The following is a 25,842-nucleotide window of genomic DNA, read 5'->3' as shown; positions in this document are numbered from 1 at the left end:
CATTCACACTCAACTTTTAATTTTATTGTTTTTAAAAAATAGAGTTCTGAGTGACGCTTTATTTTGAAGGAGAAACGTTTTAAACGCGTCTGTGAAACAAATAACGAGAACAAACTCAATATTTAATCATCTCCGCCCTCTTTCTCACTGGCGTGGCTCCCTCCCGTCGAAGGCCCCGCCCCCGCCGGCCTGTGATTGGCCCTCGCAGCCGTCAGTCACCGCTGACGCTCCTCTGTGCGGCTCCGCGCAGCAGAGACGCGCCGCTGCTCCGCTCCTGCGCCGTTTCAGTGCGTCGAGCGGCGGAGAGAAGCGGAGCCTGCGCGTCTGTCCTCGTCTGTGCGTCCGCGGAGCAAAGAGAGGAGCAGCCGAGCCGAGCCGTGCCAAAGCGCGCCGTGCATGCCCCGGACACACCGGGAGCAGCAGGAGGAGCAAGAGGAGCAGGATTCTTCTTCTTCTTCTTCTTTCCCAGTGTTTTTTCCCTCATGGTCACCAACACCGCGCGGCCGCAGTCATGTGGAATATCGTGTGGAAAGTGCCGCGTTTGTCACTGACGTGTTTTCTGCTCGCGCTGCTGCTGCGAGTTCAGGTGAGGAGGGAAACACTCACGCGCTCACTGGGAACTATCCATTATTCATCCATTCATTCATTCACTGACTGACTGCTTTTTTGGAGCGGGTTTGAAATTCCAGCCTTAATTGAATCGTCTGCTCGTTCGCGTGAGCTCTAGAGATCAAACACGAGCGAAATTATGAAGAAAAAAAAGAGTTCTTCTGCGTCATGAGTTCGTTGTGTGTGTGCGTGCGTGCGTGTTTGCGTGTGTGTGTGTTAATGAGTTCATTCACTGCGTAAAACTCAAGTCATTTCATGGTAAAAGTTCTCTCCTCTCAGCCGTGAATGATCCAAAGCTCCGTGCGTAAAAGCTGCTTTTACGCGCAGCCTCCGTTACGCAGAATCACCGTGAAACAATCTCGCAGCAGCTTCACCTGCAGCACAAGGGAAACACACACACATTTATACAAGTATTTATATATATAATCTATTTTTTTTATCATTTAAATCACATTTGTGCTGCAGTTTGATCTCAGGTCAGAGTTTGTGCCAAAATGTTCCACAGCAGTGCGCGAGGACGTGTTTCTGTCGTGTCTGTGTCGACATGTCCTCCTGTCTGTCCTCCTCATTATGTCCTCCTGTCTGTCCTCCTCAGGTGTCCCTGTCCACCGGTTACTTCGAGCTGCAGCTGGTGTCCGTGGAGAACCCGCGCGCGCAGCTGCTGAACGGCGACTGCTGTGACGCGGAGCGCAGCGCGGCGGAGGGGAGCTGCGGCGCGGACGAGTGCGACACGTACGTGCGCGTGTGTTTAAAGGAATACCAGAGCGAGGTGACGACCAAGGGCACGTGCACGTACGGCTCGGAAACGACCAAAGTTCTCGGTGGGAATACTTTTAACTTCAGGAGCCAGAAGAGCGGACTGAGCCGCAGCAGCGACGGCGGCGGCGCGGGAGGAAAGATCCTCATCCCGTTCCAGTTCGCGTGGCCGGTAAGTGGATGACTGTGTGCACGCGCTTTAGCGTGGAGTTTGGGTTATTACGCAGAATTTGGCGTAAAAAGAGCGTAAAACGTTCACCTGGATTCACGAGCGCACTCGAGGATTCACTTTTGTTTGTTGATGGATTCATGGTGCTGTGGTGGTGCAGAGCACGCGCACATTCACGCACTCGCTCTCGTTGATTTGCCGCTGTGATCACGCGCCATGTGAAGAACACCTGGTGGTGAAGCGGTGGCTCCGAGCGCGCGTGACGCACGGCTCGTGCGCAAAGGTGCCGTTTGATGAGTTACTAAATAAGCAGCTGTTTGCAGTGTGTGTGTGTGTGTGTGTACGTGCGCGCGCGTGCGCGTGTGTGTCCGGTGTGTGTTCGTGTGTGTGTCACTCATTAGCTCATGCACACACAGCAGATTCAGCCAATCACAGACTCCTGTTGTGGAGGCAGCGTGGGAAACAGAGATGTCATAGTGCTGCTGTTGTTGTTGTTGTTGTTGTTGTTGTTGTGTATCAGGGAGGTTTAACGGGCTAAAGTGACGTCCTGCGGAGGAGAGGTCACAGGTTTGATTCCCACGCATCAGCTGAGTCAGAGCTGACGTCATCAATGACTCTGATCCTGTGAGGTTTTTCTAATTGAATTCAACTCATTTAGAGTTTTTCCTGATTCCACAACATCTGACTGTGTGTGTGTGTGTGTGTGTGTGTGTGTGTGTGTGTGTGTGTGTGTGTGTGTGTGTGTGTGTGTGTGTGTGTGTGTGTGTGTGCTCATGTCAGAACACACATCAGCTGCTCTCTCTCAGACGTTCATTCATCACTGCTTATGGTCGACTGCTGTCAGCACAGGCCCAGGGGGCGGAGCCTGTTTCCCCTGTGTGTGTGTGTGTGTGTGTGTGTGTGTGTGTGTGTGTGTGTGTGTGTGTGTGTGTGTGTGTGTGTGTGGACATTGTTCCACGTTATCATCGATGACTTTTATCGTCCGTCTGTCCTGGTCCACAGACAGACTGTGGTCCACTGGTTCACGTCATCAAGAGAGAGACAGACCATTTAAAAAAGAAGATCATTGTTCTGTCTTTTTCTGCCTCCGGCTGTTTGGGTCTGACATCTTTTTCATGAAAGGGAGAAAGAGGAGGAGGAGGAAAGAGAGGAGGAGGGAGGAGAAGAGAGGAGAGAGGTCGGAGTGAAGGAGGCGACAGGAAACTCATCTTCTCTGAGTTTTCTGTCACGAGGAAAAGTGTATTTTTAGGATGGAGACACTTTTCTTTTCTTTCTTTCTCTCACAAAAACAAGAGTTTACTTCTCGTCCTCTTCCAGTTTCTCCTCCTCTGCTCCTGCTGTCTCTCCTCGTCTCCTGTGGAGTATTCTTAGAGTCTGTCTTGCTCTCATCCTCTGGGAGTAAATCAAGGATCAAGGCAGAGGAGGAGCAGATCTACTCCTTCTACTCCTCCTCCTCCTTCTACGTTTTCTCTTCCTCCTTCTTCTTTTACTTCTGCTCCATCATCTGCTATTTCTTCTTCTCTTCCTCCTCCTTTTTCCTCCTTCACTTCCTGCACCTCCTGCTTCTTCTCGTTCTATTATTCCTACTTTCTCCTTCTCTATCCTCTACTTCTTCTACTCCTACTCTTTCACCTCCTTGTTCTTCTCCTCCTCCTGCAGTAAATCTTTTTAGTAAAAGTGAATATGGTCACAGTCTTCTTCTCTTTCTCCTTCTGCTACTCCTGCTCCGCCTTCTTCTATTTCTTCTCCACCTCTTTCTTTCTCTTTTCCTCCTTTACTTCCTTCTTCTCCTCCTTCTACCAATCCTACGTTGTCTTCTCCTCCTTCTCAATCCTCTGCTTTTCCTGCTCCTTCTCTTTCCCATTCTCCTTTTACTACTCCTGCTCCTTCTATTTATTTCCTCCTTCACCTCCGCCTTGTTCTACTGTTCTTAATCATCTTCTCCTCCTTCTCCATCATCTCCTTCTTCTTCATCATCTCCTTCTCCTTCTTTGTCTTCTCCTTCATCATCTCCTCCTTCTCCTTCATCATCTCCTCCTTCTTCATCATCTCCTCCTTCTTCTTCATCATCTCCTCCTCCTTCTTCATCATCTCCTTCTCCTCCTCCTTCTTCATCATCTCCTTCTCCTTCTTTGTCTTCTCCTTCATCTTCTCCTCCTTCTTCTTCAGCATCTCGTTGTCCTTCATTGTCTTCTCCTTCATCATCTCCTCCTTCTCCTTCATCATCTCCTCCTTCTTCATCATCTCCTCCTTCTTCTTCATCATCTCCTCCTCCTTCTTCATCATCTCCTTCTCCTCCTCCTTCTTCATCATCTCCTTCTCCTTCTTTGTCTTCTCCTTCATCTTCTCCTCCTTCTTCTTCAGCATCTCCTTGTCCTTCATTGTCTTCTCCTTCATCATCTCCTCCTTCTCCTTCATCATCTCCTCCTTCTTCATCATCTCCTCCTTCTTCTTCATCATCTCCTCCTCCTTCTTCATCATCTCCTTCTCCTCCTCCTTCTTCATCATCTCCTTCTCCTTCTTTGTCTTCTCCTTCATCTTCTCCTCCTTCTTCTTCAGCATCTCCTTGTCCTTCATTGTCTTCTCCTTCATCATCTCCTCCTTCTCCTTCATCATCTCCTCCTTCTTCATCATCTCCTCCTTCTTCTTCATCATCTCCTCCTCCTTCTTCATCATCTCCTTCTCCTTCTTTGTCTTCTCCTTCATCTTCTCCTCCTTCTTCTTCAGCATCTCCTTGTCCTTCATTGTCTTCTTCATCATCTCCTCCTTCTCCTTCATCATCTCCTCCTTCTTCATCATCTCCTCCTTCTTCTTCATCATCTCCTCCTCCTTCTTCATCATCTCCTTCTCCTCCTCCTTCTTCATCATCTCCTTCTCCTTCTTTGTCTTCTCCTTCATCTTCTCCTCCTTCTTCTTCAGCATCTCCTTGTCCTTCATTGTCTTCTCCTTCATCATCTCCTCCTTCTCCTTCATCATCTCCTCCTTCTTCATCATCTCCTCCTTCTTCTTCATCATCTCCTCCTCCTTCTTCCTCATCTCCTTCTCCTTCTTTGTCTTCTCCTTCATCTTCTCCTCCTTCTTCTTCAGCATCTCCTTCTCCTTCATTGTCTTCTCCTTCTCCTTCATCATCTCCTCCTTCTTCTTCATCATCTCCTCCTTCTCCTTCTTCATCTCCTTCTTGTCGTCATTTTCCTATCCTCCTTCTTCATCTCCTCCTCCTCCTTCTCCTTTGTCTTCTCCTTCTTCTTCTTCTCCTCCTCCTTCTCCTCCTTCTCTGAAGTTCTCACAGTTGACCTTTAGAGACAGAGTAGAGAAGATGAAGATGTGACGTCCACATGAGAAGATTCACCATCACAGAACCATAGATTGTTGTAAATAGTTCATATTTCTTGTTGTGGTTAATCTTCAGTCATGTGACAAACTGTGTCTGCTTCATAATAAGAGTTGTTTTGTGTCCACATCTGTAAAACACTTGTGCAACAAAACTAGAACTAAAGAGAAGGAACAAAAAAAGAGTCCATAATAAGCAACAACATGGACGTTTGTCATTGTTATGGACGAACTGTCACAACCAGATGTCCAGGAAAAGTAAAACAAGGAGATTAACTTTATTAAATGTCTCTGAAGGACTTCCTGCTGCTGCTGATTCAGAACACGAGCAAGACATCAGCAGCACATCTGCTCTCAACTAAAGACTCACTCACTCTCCCTGCACCAAAGCCCATAGAGAAAAACACTGATTTTAACACCACAGGGACACAGGAGCTGCTGGTCTACTGCTGCCTCGTGTGGTCACTTTGTGTCACTGAAATAAGTCTGAGCGCAGGATTTTTACAGCCGAATAATACAAAATAAGACATTGTAAGTTAGTGATGGAGGCAGCAGTGGATCAACAACTCCTGTGAACTCCTGTGTGCTGTGATGTTAAAATCACTGATTTTCTCTACGGGCTTTGGTGTGGGAGAGTGAGTGGTTTACAAACTTCAGTTTCCTGTTGTTAAAGTCTGTCTAACAGTGAGATAAAGACTTAAATGTGCTCTTAAGATATTATAGACTTAAAGTGACGTAGATTTCTTTTTATATCTTTCTGTTAAGAGGCTGAAAACTGAAGATTTTTAACCACTCACTCTCCCACACCAAACCCCATAGAGAAAATCATCGATTTTAACATCACATGAACGCCACAGCACACAGGAGTTGTTGATCCACTGCTGCCTCCATCACTAACTTCAAATGTCTTATTTTGTCAATTCGGCTTTTGAAAATCTTCCTTCACATTTACCTCAGTGACACAAAGTGACCACACGAGGCAGCAGTAGACCAGCAGCTCCTGTGTCCCCGTGAGCTAAAATCAGTGATTTTCTCTATGGGGTTTGGTGTGGGAGAGTGAGTGGTTTACAAACTTCAGTTTCCTGTGAGAAACTCATGTCCTGGTGAAGATTTAGCTGCAAACACATTTCTAGAGCGTGGTAGACTTAATCTGGAGTAAATTATATTTAATGAGTATATTTAAATCGGTTGTTTTTGTGTTTGTTTGGACGAGTTTGCCCAGAGACGACGCTGCATTTCACAATGTTTCACATCAGGTGTTTGAGCAAAGCACATCAGGAGGATTTTCACACTTTCCCACAGTTTTTATTGCATTTTCTTCAGTGCAAAAGTCAGTAATTGGTGCAAGAATTTGAGAAATGCTCGTCTCTGTTTGGAGACGCCGGTCTCTGAATGTTTAAGGAGCTCTGGTGAAGATTAAAAGAGTTTTTATTAAAAGCCCTGTTTGAGAGTAACAGATGACTGGTCTTCATGTGGCTGCAGAGTGTCACTCCTGTGGCTGCAGTGTGTCACTCCTGTGGCTGCAGAGTGTATCACTCCTGAGGCTGCAGTGTGTCACTCCTGTGGCTGCAGAGTGTATCTCTCCTGAGGCTGCAGTGTGTCACTCCTGTGGCTGCAGAGTGTATCACTCCTGAGGCTGCAGTGTGTCACTCCTGTGGCTGCAGAGTGTATCACTCCTGAGGCTGCAGTGTGTCACTCCTGTGGCTGCAGAGTGTATCACTCCTGAGGCTGCAGTGTGTCACTCCTGTGTCACTCCTGAGGCTGCAGAGTGTCACTCCTGTGTCACTCCTGAGGCTGCAGTGTGTCACTCCTGTGGGTGCAGAGTGTATCACTCCTGAGGCTGCAGTGTGTCACTCCTGAGGCTGCAGAGTGTCACTCCTGTGGCTGCAGAGTGTCACTCCTGTGGCTGCAGAGTGTATCACTCCTGAGGCTGCAGTGTGTCACTCCTGTGGCTGCAGAGTGTATCACTCCTGAGGCTGCAGTGTGTCACTCCTGTGTCACTCCTGAGGCTGCAGTGTGTCACTCCTGTGGGTGCAGAGTGTATCACTCCTGAGGCTGCAGAGTGTCACTCCTGAGGCCGCAGTGTGTCACTCCTGTGGCTGCAGAGTGTCACTCCTGTGGCTGCAGAGTGTCACTCCTGTGTCACTCCTGAGGCTGCAGAGTGTGTCACTCCTGAGGCTGCAGAGTGTGTCACTCCTGAGGCTGCAGAGTGTGTCACTCCTGTGGCTGCAGAGTGTGTCACTCCTGAGGCTGCAGAGTGTGTCACTCCTGTGGCTGCAGAGTGTCACTCCTGAGGCTGCAGAGTGTCACTCCTGAGGCTGCAGAGTGTCACTCCTGAGGCTGCAGAGTGTCACTCCTGAGGCCGCAGAGTGTCACTCCGGTGGCTGCAGAGTGTCACTCCTGTGGCTGCAGAGTGTCACTCCTGTGTCACTCCTGAGGCTGCAGAGTGTGTCACTCCTGTGGCTGCAGAGTGTGTCACTCCTGAGGCTGCAGTGTGTCACTCCTGTGGCTGCAGAGTGTATCACTCCTGAGGCTGCAGTGTGTCACTCCTGTGTCACTCCTGAGGCTGCAGAGTGTCACTCCTGTGTCACTCCTGAGGCTGCAGTGTGTCACTCCTGTGGGTGCAGAGTGTATCACTCCTGAGGCTGCAGTGTGTCACTCCTGAGGCTGCAGAGTGTCACTCCTGTGGCTGCAGAGTGTCACTCCTGTGGCTGCAGAGTGTATCACTCCTGAGGCTGCAGTGTGTCACTCCTGTGGCTGCAGAGTGTATCACTCCTGAGGCTGCAGTGTGTCACTCCTGTGTCACTCCTGAGGCTGCAGTGTGTCACTCCTGTGGGTGCAGAGTGTATCACTCCTGAGGCTGCAGAGTGTCACTCCTGAGGCCGCAGTGTGTCACTCCTGTGGCTGCAGAGTGTCACTCCTGTGGCTGCAGAGTGTCACTCCTGTGTCACTCCTGAGGCTGCAGAGTGTGTCACTCCTGAGGCTGCAGAGTGTGTCACTCCTGAGGCTGCAGAGTGTGTCACTCCTGTGGCTGCAGAGTGTGTCACTCCTGAGGCTGCAGAGTGTGTCACTCCTGTGGCTGCAGAGTGTCACTCCTGAGGCTGCAGAGTGTCACTCCTGAGGCTGCAGAGTGTCACTCCTGAGGCTGCAGAGTGTCACTCCTGAGGCCGCAGAGTGTCACTCCGGTGGCTGCAGAGTGTCACTCCGGTGGCTGCAGAGTGTCACTCCTGTGGCTGCAGAGTGTCACTCCTGTGTCACTCCTGAGGCTGCAGAGTGTGTCACTCCTGTGGCTGCAGAGTGTGTCACTCCTGAGGCTGCAGAGTGTGTCACTCCTGTGGCTGCAGAGTGTGTCACTCCTGAGGCTGCAGAGTGTGTCACTCCTGTGGCTGCAGAGTGTCACTCCTGAGGCCGCAGAGTGTCACTCCTGAGGCTGCAGAGTGTCACTCCTGAGGCCGCAGAGTGTCACTCCTGTGGCTGCAGAGTGTCACTCCTGTGGCTGCAGAGTGTCACTCCTGTGTCACTCCTGAGGCTGCAGAGTGTGTCACTCCTGTGGCTGCAGAGTGTGTCACTCCTGAGGCTGCAGAGTGTGTCACTCCTGAGGCTGCAGAGTGTCACTCCTGAGGCCGCAGAGTGTCACTCCTGAGGCCGCAGAGTGTCACTCCTGTGGCTGCAGAGTGTCACTCCTGTGGCTGCAGAGTGTCACTCCTGTGGCTGCAGAGTGTGTCACTCCTGAGGCTGCAGAGTGTGTCACTCCTGTGGCTGCAGAGTGTCACTCCTGAGGCCGCAGAGTGTCACTCCTGAGGCTGCAGAGTGTCACTCCTGAGGCCGCAGAGTGTCACTCCTGTGGCTGCAGAGTGTCACTCCTGTGGCTGCAGAGTGTCACTCCTGTGTCACTCCTGAGGCTGCAGAGTGTGTCACTCCTGTGGCTGCAGAGTGTGTCACTCCTGAGGCTGCAGAGTGTGTCACTCCTGAGGCTGCAGAGTGTCACTCCTGAGGCCGCAGAGTGTCACTCCTGTGGCTGCAGAGTGTCACTCCTGTGGCTGCAGAGTGTCACTCCTGTGTCACTCCTGAGGCTGCAGAGTGTGTCACTCCTGTGGCTGCAGAGTGTGTCACTCCTGAGGCTGCAGAGTGTGTCACTCCTGAGGCTGCAGAGTGTCACTCCTGAGGCCGCAGAGTGTCACTCCTGAGGCCGCAGAGTGTCACTCCTGTGGCTGCAGAGTGTCACTCCTGTGGCTGCAGAGTGTCACTCATGTGGCTGTGAGGACTTATTTACGGCCGTTGCGTGGCGTTCTCTCCATGTCCTGCAGACTCGCTCGTCCCAAACGTTTCTTTCAAAAACCTTTTCTGTAAAAAAACATCAAACGAACGTCTGACGAGCAGATGTTGTGATAATGGGAAACATGTTGTTCTTCTGGAGGAGAGAGTGGATGGAGAACATGCAGATCTGCTCTCAGATCAGTGTGTCTTTAATAAGCTGAAGAGCTCTCAGCATGACCACAGCGCTCTGTGTGTTTGTTTGTTTCCTCTTCAGGTTTTCTGTCATAAACACTGACCTCGTCGTGATAATCCTGGATTTATTTTGATTTTACGGCTGTGGAATTGTCATAAAAAGGCTCAAATGATGACTTTCCCTGTCCATAATCTGCCAGTTAATCAACCTTTGACTGCTCAAACCTCTTATTTATCTGCTCTCCAGTATCCGTGCGTCAGTCTTCTAACACTTTATCCTCCACGTGTCGTTCACTGGGGGTGGGGAAAAAAATCATAAGTTTTTAAAGTTTCTATTTTGAAAAAAGCGCCAGTTTGTGTTATTTGTGTTCAGTTTATTTTTGTAACTTCTGGGAGAAAAAGGCAGCTTTACCCTAAGCTTTTATTTTATTTTATTTATTATATTATTATATTTATTTATTAGGTGCATGTCACAGAGACTCAGGAATAATGTTCATATAACAAACTGAACTCACCAACAACAACAGTACAGACAAAATATTTGCGTTAAAAAACTTATTTTGCAGACTGCAAATCATGTTTATGTTTTGAAATCATGTTTTGGCGTCATGTGGCGCCACCTACCGCCGTCTACCAATCATTGCAGTCAGTAGAGTCTCAGCTGCTGAGCAACCACGGGTTGCCAGTTACGTCAGAAAACGAAACATAAAAGACCTTGGTATTTTGAATTATTTGAGTGTAGTAACCGTTTTTGGCCACATTCTTACATATGGCGCCTTTAAGTTTGCCTTTGTGTGATCATATTATCACATTATCTTATACAAACTCTATTGTTTGGATGCCGTAATTTGCCTTAACACACTATGCATTGTATTGATTTTTGAATCGAGAATTGATTTTGGATCGAATCGTTAGCTAATCGAATCGTTAGCCTCCCAAAGATTCACATCCCTAACGCTCACCACTCCATCGTTTTTTAATTTTCTAGACAACAGAAGGATTCAAGTGAATTGTGCTTAATTAAGGTTAAGGTTAAGGTTTAGTCGTTAACTAGTTGTTTTAGGTCAGTTTAGTTTCCCACACTGCTGTCAGCTGACCTGTGTCCTGGTCACAGTTCTTATAAATGTGTGATTATCTGCTGCTGCTGCTGCGTCGAATCACTTTAAATCGTTAATAAAACGCAGAGAAATGCATTCAAATGCAACAAAATTCTAAATATATCAATCAGTTTGTTGTTTTCAGGTGACGACATGTACACGTTTAACTCGCCCGACCGCTGAAACACCACAGAATGACTTTTTATACTGAAGTAATATTATCAATAAAGTATTTCACAGTGTGAAAGAGGAGAAGAAGTGAACACACGGAGAATAAAAAGGTTGTAGACGACCAAACCCTTCATTGTTCCTCATGTTTTTATCAGAGTCTGTTACCAGCTAGCGAGCAGTTAGCTTGTTGTGTTAGCTCCGAGGGCGTGATCACACCTCCAGTTTTCTGTCTTTGGTCTGAACTAAAGTGTGAAAAGATCACTGTGGTGTTGTTGTTTCTCTGTTTGGCTCTAAATGTGCAGAACACGGAGTCTTTCTTTGTCTGTTTTTAGGCTTAAAATGTGAGGATTCCTTCACTTTGTGAAGAGGAAAAAACACTTAACAGAAGAAATACACACCAGCTTAAGTCTGCAATATCTTAAGAATATAATTCACTCCTTTATTTTCATTGTTCAACACTCTTCTTGACAGGAAACTGAAGTTTATGACTCTTGTATAAACCCATCGTTCTCCTGCACCAAATCACATTGAGAAAATCACCGTTTTTAGCTCACAGCAAAACAATGAAAAACAAAGACACTGATCCACTGTTGCCTCCTTCACTTAGTTCACATGTCTTATTTTCCTTAATTCGGCATTTAAAATATTTCATTTAGACTTAAATTAGTGACACAGAGTGACCACACGAGGCAGCAGTAGACCAGCAGCTGCTGTGTCACTGTGAGCTAAAATCAGTGATTTTCTCTATGGGGTTTGGTGTGGGAGAGTGAGTGGTTTACAAACTTCAGTTTTCCTGCTAGATCCAGATGTATCTGTATGTGTTCAGATGTTTTTATTATATTGTTCTTTCAGATAAACACCCCAGAATTCCTGCTAATACCTTTTTCTCTCTGTTGTTCATCCCAGTGATGAGATAATGAAGTCGTCTCTGGGATTAGAAGCTGTCCTGACACGACTGTTGTTACCTTTAATATACAAACTATTCTGAGTTCTAAGAAGTGTTTTAAAACACACTGACACGCGTTTGCTAAAGAAGTCCACTCTGATTGAAGAAGTGTGACCTGACGTGACCGTCCTCTGCAGAGGAATGAGGGTGAAGGTTCACCAGCGTTTCCTCACACATCTGTGACCTGGATCTGTGTTTGTGAGACTTCACTTTCCCAACAGAGCCTGAAACACTGTGACTGTGACACACTGTGAGTCCACAGCGTCTCAAAATGAACCAGTAGAAGAAAGTTTCTGGGTTGTTGAGCTGGATCTGTTCTCACAGGACGATCCTGAGGTTCATGGAGTCTCTGGTAGGACAGTGACGTCGGTGCAGGTCTCATGATGCTGCAGGTCTCAGGTTGGTGAAGGTCTCAGGTTGGTGCAGGAGGTCTGAGGTTGGTGGAGGTCTCAGGTTGGTGCAGGTCTCAGGTTTGTGGAGGTCTCATGTTGGTCTCAGGTTGGTGTAGGAGGTCTCAGGTTTGTGGAGGTCTGAGGTTGTTGAAGGTCTCAGGTTGGTGCAGGAGGTCTCAGGTGCTTCAGGTCTCAGGTGGTTCAGGTCTCAGGTGGTTCAGTGATGTGTGTGAATATCAGTTTCTCAGGTGAACCTCTTTGTCACGTCGGTCTCTCAAAGGAACAAAAACCTGCTGCTTGAGCTTTTGTGCTCAGATATTTGAGTTTATCAGATGAGTGCAGAGGAGTGAGATGGAAGCAGAGGCTGAGACGGGGGGGGGAGGGAGGGGCCTCTGTGGGCACCGTGTCAGCAGAGAATTTCACAGCGTTTACATAAGGCTGCACTTGTGCTGCTCTCTGAGTGATACATTCTGGATTTAGTTTTCAAGGCTGTTTCAGGTGGATTTATAGCTGCAGCTAACGACTGCTGCTAAAAACAGAAGAAGAAGAAAGTCTCTCTCTCTGTGTCTCGCTAACAGATTTAAGCCACTTTATAAAATGTCAATCTAATAAAATCCACAGCTGCTCATGTCTGTGATGTTTGGCAGCTCTTTGTAAACCACACTCACTCTCCTGCACCAAAGCCCATAGAGAGAATCACTGATTTAACACCACAGCTCACAGGAGTGTTTTTTCCCACTTTTGCCTCCATTAGTAAATTCAAATATGTCATTTTGTAAATCCGGCTTTTGAAAGACTTCATTAAAATGTACTTTAGTGACCACACGAGGCAGCAGAGGACCAGCAGCTCCTGTGTCCCCCGTGAGCTAAAATCAGTGATTTTCTGTATGGTGTTTGGTGTGGGAGAGTGAGTGGTTTTACACACTTTACTTTTTCTTTCTTTCTATTCCACTTCCTTGTCTTCTTTCTTTCTTATTATATTCTCAGTGATAATCACATCTGAACTATGGTTTTAAATCTTAAGCTCTAACTGGACTTGTGTTTCACTCTTCAGCACTCAGTGTGTGTGTGTGTGTGTGTGTGTGTGTGTGTGTGTGTGTGTGTGTGTGTGTGTGTGTGTGCGTTATCTCATCAGTGTTGTTGAAAAGCCAGTGATTTCCCCTCAGTCTCGCTCACGTTGGACTTTTACGGTCATGGCTGCTCTGGATTTGGCTCGCGCTCCTCTTCACACTGTTTACAGCCTCTTATCGAATCAGTCGCCTCTGCCAAGGCATTCACACACACACGCACACACACACACACACACACACACACACACACACACACACACACACACACACACACACACACACACACACACACACACACACACACACACACATCCCGTCAGACTGTCCACATTCTCATTAGTTACGTCATGTTTTTTTCTCACGGGGAAAACATGGTAAAACAGAGCTGAAATATCGTATTAATTTGATGATTTGGATGATTTTTGCCTTCAAACTGCTTCTAAAATGTGAATGTTTTCCAGTATCTTTGCTCCATAAAACCCAAATAAAACAGCATTAAACTGAATTATTTTGGTTTGTGGACAAAAATAATCATTGTTTCGAGGTTTGATCGACATTTTCTGACAAACGAGGACAAAATAATCTGCAGATTAAAGCCGTTGTGTTTTAATTCAGGCTGAATGTTTTCATTTATTTAGTAAAACAGAGCAGAAATAGAAAAATCATCGCATTGATTTGATGATTTGGATGGTTTTTGCCTTCAGACTGCTCTGTTTTACTGTTTGATGGAAACTAGGGCTGCAACAATTACTCAATTCATTGATTATTAAATGAACTATTTAGATTACCCAGCTTCTAAAATGTGAATATTTCCAGTATCTTTGCTCCATAAAACCCAAAAAAACAACAACATTAAACTGAATTATTTTGGTTTGTGGACAAAAATAATCATCGTTTCCAGGTTTAATCATTTTCTGACAAAATAATCTGCAGATTAAAGCTGTTGTGTTTTAAATCAGGCTAAATGTTTTCATATATTTAGAAAAACAGATCAGAAATAGAAAAATCATGGTATTAATTTGATTATTTGGGTGATTTTTGCCTTCAAGATTACCCAGCTTCTTAAATGTGAATATTTTCCGGTTTCTTAACAACATTAAACTGAATTATTTTGGTTTGTGGACAAAAATCATCCTCGTTTTCTGACAAACAAGAACTCGCTGAATGAAGAAAATGAAGCCGTTGTGTTTTACTTCCCTGTTAAAGTGGTTTTAGATCATTCATTTAGAGGAAGAACAGCAGATAAATGTTATTTATGGACCTGAAAGTGTCACAGTCTGGATTTAAAGTGGATTTTTCACCCTCGGCTCGTTTCCCCCTGAACGTTTGTTCACACCACAGATTTTTATCTCACAGATTTGTAAAAGCGTGGAGCAGAAATAGACGTGGACGTTGTTCAGTGTGGGAAAAGTGAACTGGGTCATTTCACCGTTTAAAGACCTGATTAGATTCACTTTGATTAGATTTGCAGTCTGAACCCAGCCAGCCTCCTTAGAGACACGAGGTGTGTGTGTGTGTGTGTGTGTGTGTGTGTGTTCCGTTAATAACGTGCTAAATTAACCGTCCCAGCCGCCGTCGCCGGGGGCAACATGTTTTATTCATGTCAATAACAGGTGTGACGACGTGACAGGTGTTGCCTCTGCTCTTCGTCGCGGCTCCAGAAAAACGCGTTAATTGGCTCTTTTTCTTTCTTTTTTAACGTTAACAACTCCTTACTGGTGTGAATCTTCAATTAAAGGAACATTCCTCTTGTTTTTTATGTCTCCCGTGTGGTTAGAACCAAAGATAGTTCACCGTTTCAGCACAAAGTTGCATAAATACGTCACCGAGAGCCATCGTGGCCATGCCAAACCTGTAGGTGGCGGTGTAACAGGAAGAGTAGAGCCATGCTAGCCAATCAGAATCCGGAAATCAATAAAAACCGAACAAACGTTAACGATAATATCATGATTCTGCGATAAATGTCATTCAAGTGCAAGATTTTACGAACTTCTGTTCACGTTATTCTCGTTCCTGTAAAACGACGCCACCTGGAGGAGTCGTGAAGAAGTGATGTTGAGTCAAACTGGCAGGAAATTATGTTCAAAGTGCTAAATATTTGAATGATAATAACATCGTACACACAAGATCGTTTTCAAAAACTTGTATTACTCTCCCGTGGAGCACCATCATAACCATGCCAAACCTGTAGGTGGCAGTGTAACGGGATGTGTAGAGCCATGCTAGCCAATCGGCATCCTGAAATCAATAAAAGCGAACAAATGTTAACGATAATATCATGATTCTGCGATAAATGTCATTCAAGTGCAGGATTTTACGAACTTCTGTTCACGTTACTCCCGTTCCTGTAAAACGACGCCACCTGGAGGAGTCGTGAAGAAGTGATGTTGTTGAGTCAAACTGGCAGGAAATTATGTTGCTAAATATTTGAAGGATATTAACATCGTACACACAAGATCGTTTTCAAACACAAAAACTCTCATAAATACGCCACGGAGCGCCGTCTTGACCATGCCAAACCTGTAGGTGGCGGTGTAACAGGAAGCGTAGCGTAGCGTAGCTAGCCAATCAGAATACCGTAATCATTAAAACGGAATTTTCGTCTGAATGAAACAAAGAAGAAAAGGATAAATACTTTTCTAAGATTCACGATAACTGATCCATGCTAACGCTAATATAACGATTCTGCGATAAAAGATACATTTTTACGAAGTTAATGTTCACCTTTCCCTCGTTCCTGTAAAAAGACGCCAGTTTGGAGATTTATTTAGTTGCTGAACGTTGGACTTGAACCTGGACCAGAACCAGAGAACATCAGTGTACAGAGGATCTGTGTCTTTGTCTGTGTCCTCCTGGTTCTCCTGGTTCTTCTCCTGATTCTCTTGGTTCTTCTCATGGTTTTTCTCCTGGTGCACCTGGTTATTCTCCTGGTTATTCTCCTGGTTATTCTCCTGGTTATTCTCCTGGTTATTCTCCTGGTTCTTCTCCTGGTGCACCTGGTTCTTCTCCTGGTTCTTCTCCTGGTGCTTCTCATGGTTCTTCTCATGGTGCACCTGGTTATTCTCATGGTTCTTCTCCTGGTTCTTCTCCTGGTGCACCTGGTTCTTCTCCTGGTTCTTCTCCTGGTTCTTCTCCTGGTTCTTCTCATGGTTCTTCTCCTGGTTCTTCTCCTGGTTCTTCTCCTGGTTCTTCTCATGGTTCTTCTCATGGTTCTTCCCCTGGTTCTTCCCCTGGTTCTTCTCCTGGTTTTCCTGGTTCTCCTGGTTCTTCTGGTTCTTCTCCTGGTTCTTCTCCTGGTTCTTCAGGACCGATGAACATCATTATCTGACCAATAACAGAGCAGTATTTCTGATCACGTGACTCTTTATTCACAATATTGATATAGACGAGATGAAAACCTGAAGGTCTTGAGATGATCGTCTGTTATAGCAACAGCAGCATCAGCACAGATTAAATCTGATGATCATGTATGAAGGACTGAACTCGCACAGGTCCTGTAATTTATTCATTGAACAGGTGGAGGCAGCGACGAGCAGACGTCTAATGAAAAACTCTAATGAATCCCTTTGAAAAGCCTCCTGTAAATTGGTTGGAGGTGTCGAGTGTCTCCAACACACACTCACAGGGACGTGACACTTTCAAGGACACACACTGCTCACCGGCGCCCCCTGATGTTTGTGACATTTAAAAGTTGACTAGAAAGAGAAAGATTGATGATGATGATGTTGTTTTTAAATGATTATGGGTCAAAGATAGGTGTTGTTAGGACAGAGTCTCACTCTGATCCAAGTTCAGAAGACAAAATTAATTTGAACTTGTTGTACACGTTGGAAAAGATAGTTGTGCTGTTTCAACTGGAACTGGAAGGTTGTTGGTTCGAGTCCCGGCTCCACTACTTATGTACAAACTCTGCACCACATAAATACTTCTATCACATTCAGTATTCAACTGAAACTACACTTAAAAAATACATATATACAACAAATAAAATCAGAAACTGGGTGTTTTAACTCTGATATTTGAAGTCAATATCAGCGTATTATCAGTTGATTTATCTGCACTTTTACAGCTTTTACATGAGACAAAACTGTCAAATTTGCAGTAAAATGCATCTGAAAATCAACTGAAATAAATTTAAAGGCGTAAAAATCGTGATGAGGGAGCAAAACAGACCGGGAAAAGTCATGTTTGATTCTATTCTCTCTATGACGTTGATTTAGACGATGAATATGTGTTATTGTTCATTTTTACTGACTGTATTAAAACTCAGATTCTAAATCATGAATCTTAAATAGAGCATAGCTTCAGTGACTCAGACATAAACTGCTGCTTCTTTAACAGACGTCTCCAGACCTGCAGGTCATGAACATCACCTGCAGCTAAACTCCACTGTCTTTACACTCTGAGAACTCTCCCACTGACCGCTGACCTCCTCCTCCTCCTCTTAGACGTTACAGCGCCGTAAAATTAGCTTTTTAAAGAACCGTAAAGCACTTAGCAGAGTCTTCTTCTGCTGGTTTCATGTCTGCGTCTGTGGTGTCTGTGTCTCTAATCTCTGGCTGCAGCAGCAGCAGCAGCAGCTTTGTAATCTTCCCTGCAGCCATCAGCCTCTCTGAGTCAGACCCAGGTCATGGGAACTCACAGCTGCTTCTCCGGCCTCAGCCAGCGACGTCCTGGTTTGTTTGCTGACAAAAAAGAAAACAGGCCTGCACCTGAAATAATGAAGACTTTGACTTTGTTCTTGTGGGAAACGACGGAGTCGTCAAAGTAGGACAAAGAGTTCAGACGGTGAATCGTCGATGCTACGTCCACGCTCAATACTTTATAGACTTTATGACCTTTGACCTTTGTTCTCTGTGTTTTGATTTGGTTTTCTTCACTTCACTCTTCAGAATCGTTGTATCGTGACGTTATCGGTATCGTAGACCATGTATCACGTATCGTAAATTGTGTGACTTCACACAGTCATGGTGTCGTTGCATCATCTCTGATGTCTGATAGCATAAACATCTACTAAATAGTCAGGCTACAGGCTATAGTAGTAGCCACAATTAGCTAACTTCACATTTCTAATGAACGAGCATCAATTCTTTTAAAGACTCTAATAATTAACTTATCACCTTAATTAGCAAGCATAGCTGCTAGCATATAAACATCTACTAAATAGCCAGGCTATAGTACAGTAGCATCCATAATTGGCTAAAAACAACTTCACATTTCTAATGAACGAGCATCAATTCTTTTAAAAGCTCTAATAATGAACTTATCACCTGTCGTTGGCTAGCTAGTTGGGCTAATTAGCTTTGAGTTGGTTGAAAGAGCTTAATTTGTCCAAACTAAATAAATATGAGTTAGTTAGCAAGCATATAAGCTACTATTATATAAACATCTACTAAATAGTCAGGCTGCAATACAGAAGCATTCACAATTAGCTATGAATGAATGAATCACCGTCGATGCTTTTGAATCATAACTGTAAATAGTTTAGCCCATTACCCATCATTGGTTAGCTAATTATGCTAACATAAACTGCACAACATTGATGTAAACATGTGATAAATCTATCACCTGTCTTTGGTTAGCTAGATATAAGCTTATCCTGCTGGTTTCAGGCTTTAAATGTATATATTTTTTTATTTACTTATTTATTTCTAGAACTAGAAGTGTTCTAAAAGTGAGTTTTCACTCTCGTCATGTTGTTTTTACAATCAATAATGTTTAGCGCTGGGCACGCTAACGCTAACGGACATTAACGCATAAGGCGCTGTTTACCAGTTAGCTCCATAAGCTGTGTTAGCTCCTTTAGCGCCGTTAGCATGCCTACAGTGGAACTGGAGCGGTCTGTTTATGATAAAAAAAATGGCAGCGCTACAAATAACCAGCGTACCTGTGTACTGTGTATGTGTGCGTCCATTTTTAAAGTCTCATTTTAACAATCGGGAGTCACGTAAACATGACGTTAACCGCCGTGAGCGGCGGTGCCTAGCGATAATAATGTGACATTTCTGTCTACTTCTTCTTCTCCTTTTGTCCTTTCTTGACAAAAGACAGCCTGAAGAAGAAACTAATCATGAGTCTTAATGACTTCCCTGTGTCGAGTTTTAAAATCTATATCCACAAAAAGAAAAATTGCCCTTGAGCAAACTGACAAATTCGCCGACTTTCCCTTAGGAGACGCGAGCGAGCGAGTGGGCGGAGCTTTCGTCCTCGTCAATTGAGGTTTTTGAGGAGGTCTCGGGGTAATTTCTGTCTCTGTATAATCTCAGATTATCTGTGTGTGTGTATGTGTGTGTGTGTGTGTGTTTTGTATCCAGGTGAATGTTTTGCTCGTTTGACAGAAAAACAGTGGCTGCATCTATTAACTCGCCTCAGGTGGATGGAAGCTAATAAGTGACAGCAGTGTGGGAACGCCGCTAACTTTCCCACCGTTACTCATGCCAACTGTGTGTGAGTGTGTGTATGTGTGTGTGTGTGTGTGTGTGTGTGTGTGTGTGTGTGTGTGTGTGTGTGTGAGTGAAGGTGACTCATATCTGAGTTTCTGTGTAAACTCCACATCATGTTCACGTCTTAAAGTAAAGTGGTCATATCTGAGTTTCAGCTGAGTGTTTGTGTATTAGCGTGCTCTGTGATAACCCCTGACCTCTGACCTCTGACCTCTCTGTGTTTTCAGCGAGCGTTCACTGTGATCGTGGAGGCGTGGGACAGAGACAACGGCACACACATCAGCAGCAGCAGTGGTGAGTGAGTGTGATGTGTGTAAAAATGAAGGGATTTGAACCCTGTCCTCCTCCTCTCTGCTCCACATCACACAACGTGTCCTCATGTGTCCTCACTGAAACTCTCTGAGGGAATTTAACGCCTCAGTCGCCTCGTTTTCCATGACTATAGCTCCTCCCCCTCCTACTCAATCTTTTTAACTGATTTACACTTTGACATTGTTCGATTTGAGTCGTCTGATTAGCTTTTCACCTGTCGCTGGCTAGCTAGTTGAGCTAATTAGCTGAGTTGGTGTAAAGAGTTTCATTTGACCTAATTAAATAATTATGAGTTAATAAACAAGCACGATGTGTGTAAACTGCACAGCTGCTAGCATATAAACATCTACTAAATAGTAGGGCTCGAGGCTATAGTAGCATCCCTAATTAGCTAAAAACAACTTCACATTTCTAATGAACAAGCATCAATTCTTTTAAAAACTCTAATAATGAACTTATCACCTGTCGTTGGCTTGCTAGTTGAGCTAATTAGCTTTGTGTTGGTTGAAACCAAACTAAATAAATATGAGTTAATTAGCAAGCATATAAGCTGCTAGCATATAAACATCTACTAAATAGTCAGGCTACAATACTGTAGGCAGCTCTGTTAGCTGGTTGACAGAAGTATGACTGACGTATTTTTTATGGTTTCAGCTGATTTAAAAAAGCACGTGTTAATGTTTAAAGTACAGCAGCTAGCTATTTTCAGAGAACGTTAGCTAATTATATGGTTTATGCTGCATTAACACAGCTAGCTGTAGTAGCATCTCCAATTAGCCTCAAAACAGTTTCAATCAATTCCTTTAAAAACTCTAATAATGAACTTATCACCTGTCGTTGGTTCGCTAATTAGCTAGTTAAACTAACGCTAGCTCTGTGCGTCGGTTGAAAAAAGTATGACATGACATATTTTTTGTGTTTTTAACTGACTGAAAATATCAAATATGCGTTTCTTTTGTATAAATAGACAGCTGCTAACGCATGCTAATGACGTTGATGGCGAAAGAGGCTTTGCTGCTAAAGTGACTGCTGTTGTCGTACTGTTTGAGCTCGAATGCCTTAAACGTGATTTGATTGGCTCGTTCCTTCGCTGAATATTGAACTGGATGTTTTATAGAAAAAGAACCAGGTTCTTCCAACTTTTCTTCTGCTTTTCCTTTCGTCTTTGCTGCATATTCAGGAATGACTTTAGCCTCACGTCAGAGAGCAGGCAGCGACCTGTTGTTATCCAGCTGTGGGCGTAATGTGCAGGTGAAGCAAGCATTAATGCTGCTGCTGCTGCTGCTGCTGCTGCTGCTGCTGCTGCTGAGACTTTTGAAATGTGTTGGACCAGGTTTTGACAGGGAAAAGAATCCATGCTTGTCCCATCTGATCCTGATCCGAGGCCTGTGATAGTCTGCCAACACAAACCCTGATTACACCGCTCGGTGTTTTCTCTGCTGAACACAAACCTGCTCAGTGCACATTTCATTTAATCCGGGGTCAATTAGTACAGTCAGAGTGAGACAGCTGGTTATTATGAAAAAGAGCTGCTGTTTTCACACATTCTTTCAATGTTTCCCTTTTGATATTTTATATTTGAGTTCCCACAAAGTGTTGCAGCAGTTTCCAATTCACGGTCCTGGTGGTGAAATGACTTTGTAAAGTTGTACCTCTACGACACTCTGCGTCAGACGGGCACAGTTTCAGTGAAATCGAGGCTGCCGAGCACAAAAGACTGACCTTATGAAATCCGACCCCGACGCTATCTTAAAAAGTCCGTTTGCAGCTTTGTTTCGCTGTTAAACGTTTGTAAGCCACACTTCTCTCCTGCACCAAACCCCATAGAGAAAACCAGTGTTTTTTAGCTCATGCGGACACAGGAGCTGCTGGTCGACTGCTGCCTCGTGTGGTAAGAGTGAGTCACTTTGGTGAATGTGAAACGCAGTAATTCCAAACACCAAAGTCGCAAAATGAGACATTTGAACTCAGTGATGGAGGCGGAAGTGGAGCAACGTGTCCTCTGATGTGATGCTAAAATCGTTGATTTTCTCTCTGGGGTTTGGTGTGAGTGGAGAAGTGAAAGGTTTTGCTCTTCCATGTTATCCACTCTCTCGCGTGGACATTCCCAATAAAGCGAGTGTGTACACACACACACACACACACACACACACACGGAGTCAGGCTATAATAATCCCAGACAGTCGGTCACATGAGGTGTTTCCTGCCAGCAGATCAGATCTTTGTGGCTGTTTATACCTCGACGAGCTCCCGTCTCTCTCTCGCTCTCTAAACTAAACACAACTGTTGTTGACTCCAGAGACGCAGCGACAATAACAACGTGGAGAATTCACACTAAATTTACCAGTTATATATATATCTGCTATTCCTCTGTGACACAGCTCCACTGATGTGTGTCACGTCCCTGATATTTTTCCCTTATTAGGAAGGAATTCTGTAAATCTCTTGTTTTGTTTTTGTTTGCACCAAATTCCATAGAGAAAATCAGCGTTTTTTCGCCTGTGCGGTCGCAGGCACCGCAGGTCAGCAGCTGGATTGTTTGCTCACTTTGTGACGCTTGGATAAACCCAAAAATGAGGGATTTCAATAACACAAAATCACAAAATAGCACATTTAACACATTTGAAGTCAGTGTTGGAGGCAGCGGGGAGTTCACGGCTGTGTGTGCTGTGAGGTAAAATCACTGATTTTCTCTGTGGGGTTTGGTGCAGGGAGTCAGAGGGTTTAAAAACGACTTTTTGAACTTAACTTAACAACCCCACACTTTAACTTTTAAGTGACACGCTGTGAAGAGGTCAAAGGTTAAAGTCCGGTTTGCTGCAGCTTAAAAACAAACTGCTCAGTGTTGGATTTTTAATTTGAAATCTGAAAATCCTTATCATGAATCCGAGCTGTTCTTCCTCCCTCTGCCTGCTGCTCTCCCTGGTAACAGAGGCTTCTCTTAGCGCGTCTCCTCCAGCAGATGATTGGTCTATATTTTTATATCTAATTGCTGTAGATGAGCAGCAGTGAGTGAGTGAGTGTTTCAGGTGGTGGTGGGTGTGGGACTGTGTTAAAACTCTGCTGTGAGACTCCATAAATCAGGGCGGCATGAAAACGGATCGCTGTGTGGTTTTATTTTCATTGTTTCCTCAGTGTCGAACTTCAGCGGCGGCTTTTTTTTATCGTCCACAAAGGAATGTGGATCGGGTTTCACGGCTAGTGCGCTGAAGACGTCGAGAAACGACACGACAGTGAACAAGTTTGACACTTGAATCTCACACATGCTGGAAAGTTAGACGTGTTTTTAAAAGATAATCCAATAAAATCTACATTCTTATAGCTGTGGTAGCTAAATATTAAGGTTTTTATCGTTAGCTTAATCACCTACTTAGCTAACTAACTGCAGCTGAAAAGCTTTACGTTTTAAGATAACTTAAAGACATTTATAATTTCCTTATACAATGTTTAATTTAGCTGAAAGCCTTAAAAAAAGCATCAGCCAAGCTTTTTTCAACCACGTCACAAATCTGATGTTAGCTCAGCTAACTAGCTAAAATGACGAGACCTTTTTTTATTTTTAAATCAGCCCGAAACCTTAAGAAACGTCAGCCAAGTCACAAAGCTAACATTAGCTTAATCAGCCACTTAGCTTAGACAGTTGCAATCTAGCGTGAGCTTGATTTGCTGCTTAGCTAGCCAGTCACAGGAGAAGTGTAAACACAGTAATCCACTCATACATTTACTTCTACGTCGAAAAATGACACGACAGTGAACAAGTTTGACACTTTAATCTCACACGTACTGGGAAGTTAGACGTGTTTTTAAAAGATAATCCAATAAAATCTACATTTTTACATTCTGTGGTAGCTAAATATTTAGATTTTTATCGATTTTGACCAATCACAGAGCAGCTCAGAGACAGAGGGCGCTATTCCAGTAAAGAAACCTAAAAAACGTGGACGATGAACGTAATTCAGTTAGCCTTATTAGCAAAATAAAACATGATATCACGGTTATATCTGTTTGTAAGGTTGTTTTTGCATTTTTATTGTCAACTATACGTCGTTCCACTCGTACGCTCAGTGACCCCTGGGCTACATGCTAGCATCACCCATTATCCTGTAATTGCAGCCGTTAGCCACAGTCGGCGCTGTTCAGCAAACGGTGTGAATCACGTCTTAATTGGTTGAGAAGGTGTTTTTGTGCACCGGTCTGTGACGACATTAAGCTTACCCCATTAGCTTAGCCGATGGCTCCAGCTTCGTCTCATCCAGGTCGTTGTCAGATCTGGCAGCAGCGGTGAAGTCCGTGCTCCTGTTTGTCGAGAACAAGCTAAAGGGTCTTTCCGATGTCGCCCTTCCTCGTCTGTTCCCCGTCTCTTATTATTTCCGTCCTGGCTCCGATGAAGTGGAGGCTGGATATCCTGAGTGGGCCCAGAACAACCCCTCGCTGGTTATCAAGCCCTCGCAGACCTCGCTCCTGCTCCCTCTCTTGTTTCTACTTCCTTCATTTCTTTTCTTCTTGCTGATTCTCGGTGGAAACGCAGCGATGTTTTGGCCCAGAGGTCAGAGGTTGTGGCTTCTTTCTGATCTGTGCTAACAACAGACGACGTTCCTCGAAGCCTCGCAGATTCTGCTGCGTGTTGTGAGGTCAAATCCTACAACCGGAATCAGCCTCGTTTCCCAGGAATGTCATTCAGGACATTCCTATCTGACTGACCCGAATTCTTCACCTCATCAGTAATGTGTTATGTTTTTGGATCGTTGGGAAAACATTGTTTTTTAACAATTAATTTAGAGTAACTGGCTATAAATATATTTGCTTTGGCAGTAGCAACTCATAGTTTACACATCATAATCATTTTACTTTTTTCCAAGTAGTCAGACATTTCTAAACCAATTCTCAAAGCTTAAGTTAGCTTAGTCACCTACTTGGCTAACTAGCTGCAGCTGAAAAGCTGACTAGACAATTTAACATTTTAAGATGACTTTAAGACATTTATCATTTCCTTTTAAAATGTTTATTTCACTGAAAAACATCAGCCAAGCTTTTTTTTAACCAAGTCACAAATCTGATGTTAGCTTAATCAGCCACTCAGCTAACTAGCTAAGATGACGAGACAGTTTTAATGTCAAAAGAACTGATGGTTATTCATCTTTTTTTTATTTTTAAATCAGCTGAAAAACTAAACATTAAGTCACAGAGCTAACATTAGCTTAATCTGCCACATAGCTAACTAGTTTCAGCTGCTAATGGACTATACAGTTGTAATCTAACGTTAGCTTGATTTGCTGTTTAGCTAGCCAGTTACAGGAGAAGTGTAGACATAGTAATTCACTCATACATTTACTTCTATTCTATTTGTATTATTAAATCAGCTGTAAACCTAGAGAAACTTCAGCCAATGCTAGCATTAGCTTAATCGGCCACTTAGCTAACCAGTTACAGCTCATTAGCTTTTTTTTTAGCTACTTAAAACCATGTTAAATTGGTTTGTCAGTGTTTCTGTCACAGTGGAGCGAAGTTAAAGAGTTGACTGGTCTTTTTATTTTGGATTTATTGATCTAGTTGGTAACGAGCAAAGAAACCCGAACATTTAAGACGATGAAATCAAAGAAGGAAAGAAGTCATTGATTATTAAAACTTGAGCTTCTTCCTGCCCGTTAATTATCTTTTCTTCTGTGATCTTCTTGGTCCAGATGATGAGCTGCTAATCGAGCGTAGCATCCACAAAGGGATGCTCAACCCTGGAGAGGAGAAGCAGACGGTGGAGTATAAAAGCCTGGTGGCCAGTCTGGAGTACACCATCCGCGTTCGCTGCGACGAACACTATTATGGCAGCAAGTGCAACAAAGTCTGTCGTCCGCGCGACGACTACTTTGGCCACTATGTGTGCGATCAGTTAGGAAACCGAGGCTGCATGGAAGGATGGACCGGACCGGACTGCAAAACAGGTGATGACCGCTGTTTACCTCTTATTAACATTGGATTTTTGTTTTGTTTCTGTCAGTTTTTTTGGCAGTTAAAGATACATTTCTATCATTATATCATGTCAAAACAAACTAGTGCTGTGCACGTTAACGGCGGTTAGCGGTGTTGACGGCGTGCACCGCCAT

At 44.4% G+C, this 25,842-nt stretch overlaps 1 protein-coding gene across 1 annotated transcript in view; it reads left to right on the top strand.

Annotated features, from left to right (window-relative positions):
* Nucleotides 1–511: 511 nt before the first annotated feature.
* Nucleotides 512–25,842, top strand: part of LOC310929337 (protein jagged-2-like) — a gene marked incomplete at its 5' end in the record, with an annotated part of 61,884 nt that continues 36,553 nt past the window's right edge. The window contains 4 exons of the mRNA XM_083892059.1: nucleotides 512–586; nucleotides 1,205–1,537; nucleotides 19,660–19,726; nucleotides 25,426–25,680. Of these exons, the coding sequence (XP_083748185.1) occupies nucleotides 512–586; nucleotides 1,205–1,537; nucleotides 19,660–19,726; nucleotides 25,426–25,680 (730 nt within the window). The remainder of the gene's footprint in view (nucleotides 587–1,204; nucleotides 1,538–19,659; nucleotides 19,727–25,425; nucleotides 25,681–25,842) is intronic.

This window comes from Microchirus variegatus, assembly GCF_963457635.1.
Source record: "Microchirus variegatus genome assembly, chromosome: 7".
Lineage (NCBI taxonomy): Eukaryota > Metazoa > Chordata > Actinopteri > Pleuronectiformes > Soleidae > Microchirus > Microchirus variegatus.
This window is presented reverse-complemented; position numbering and strand designations above follow the sequence as displayed.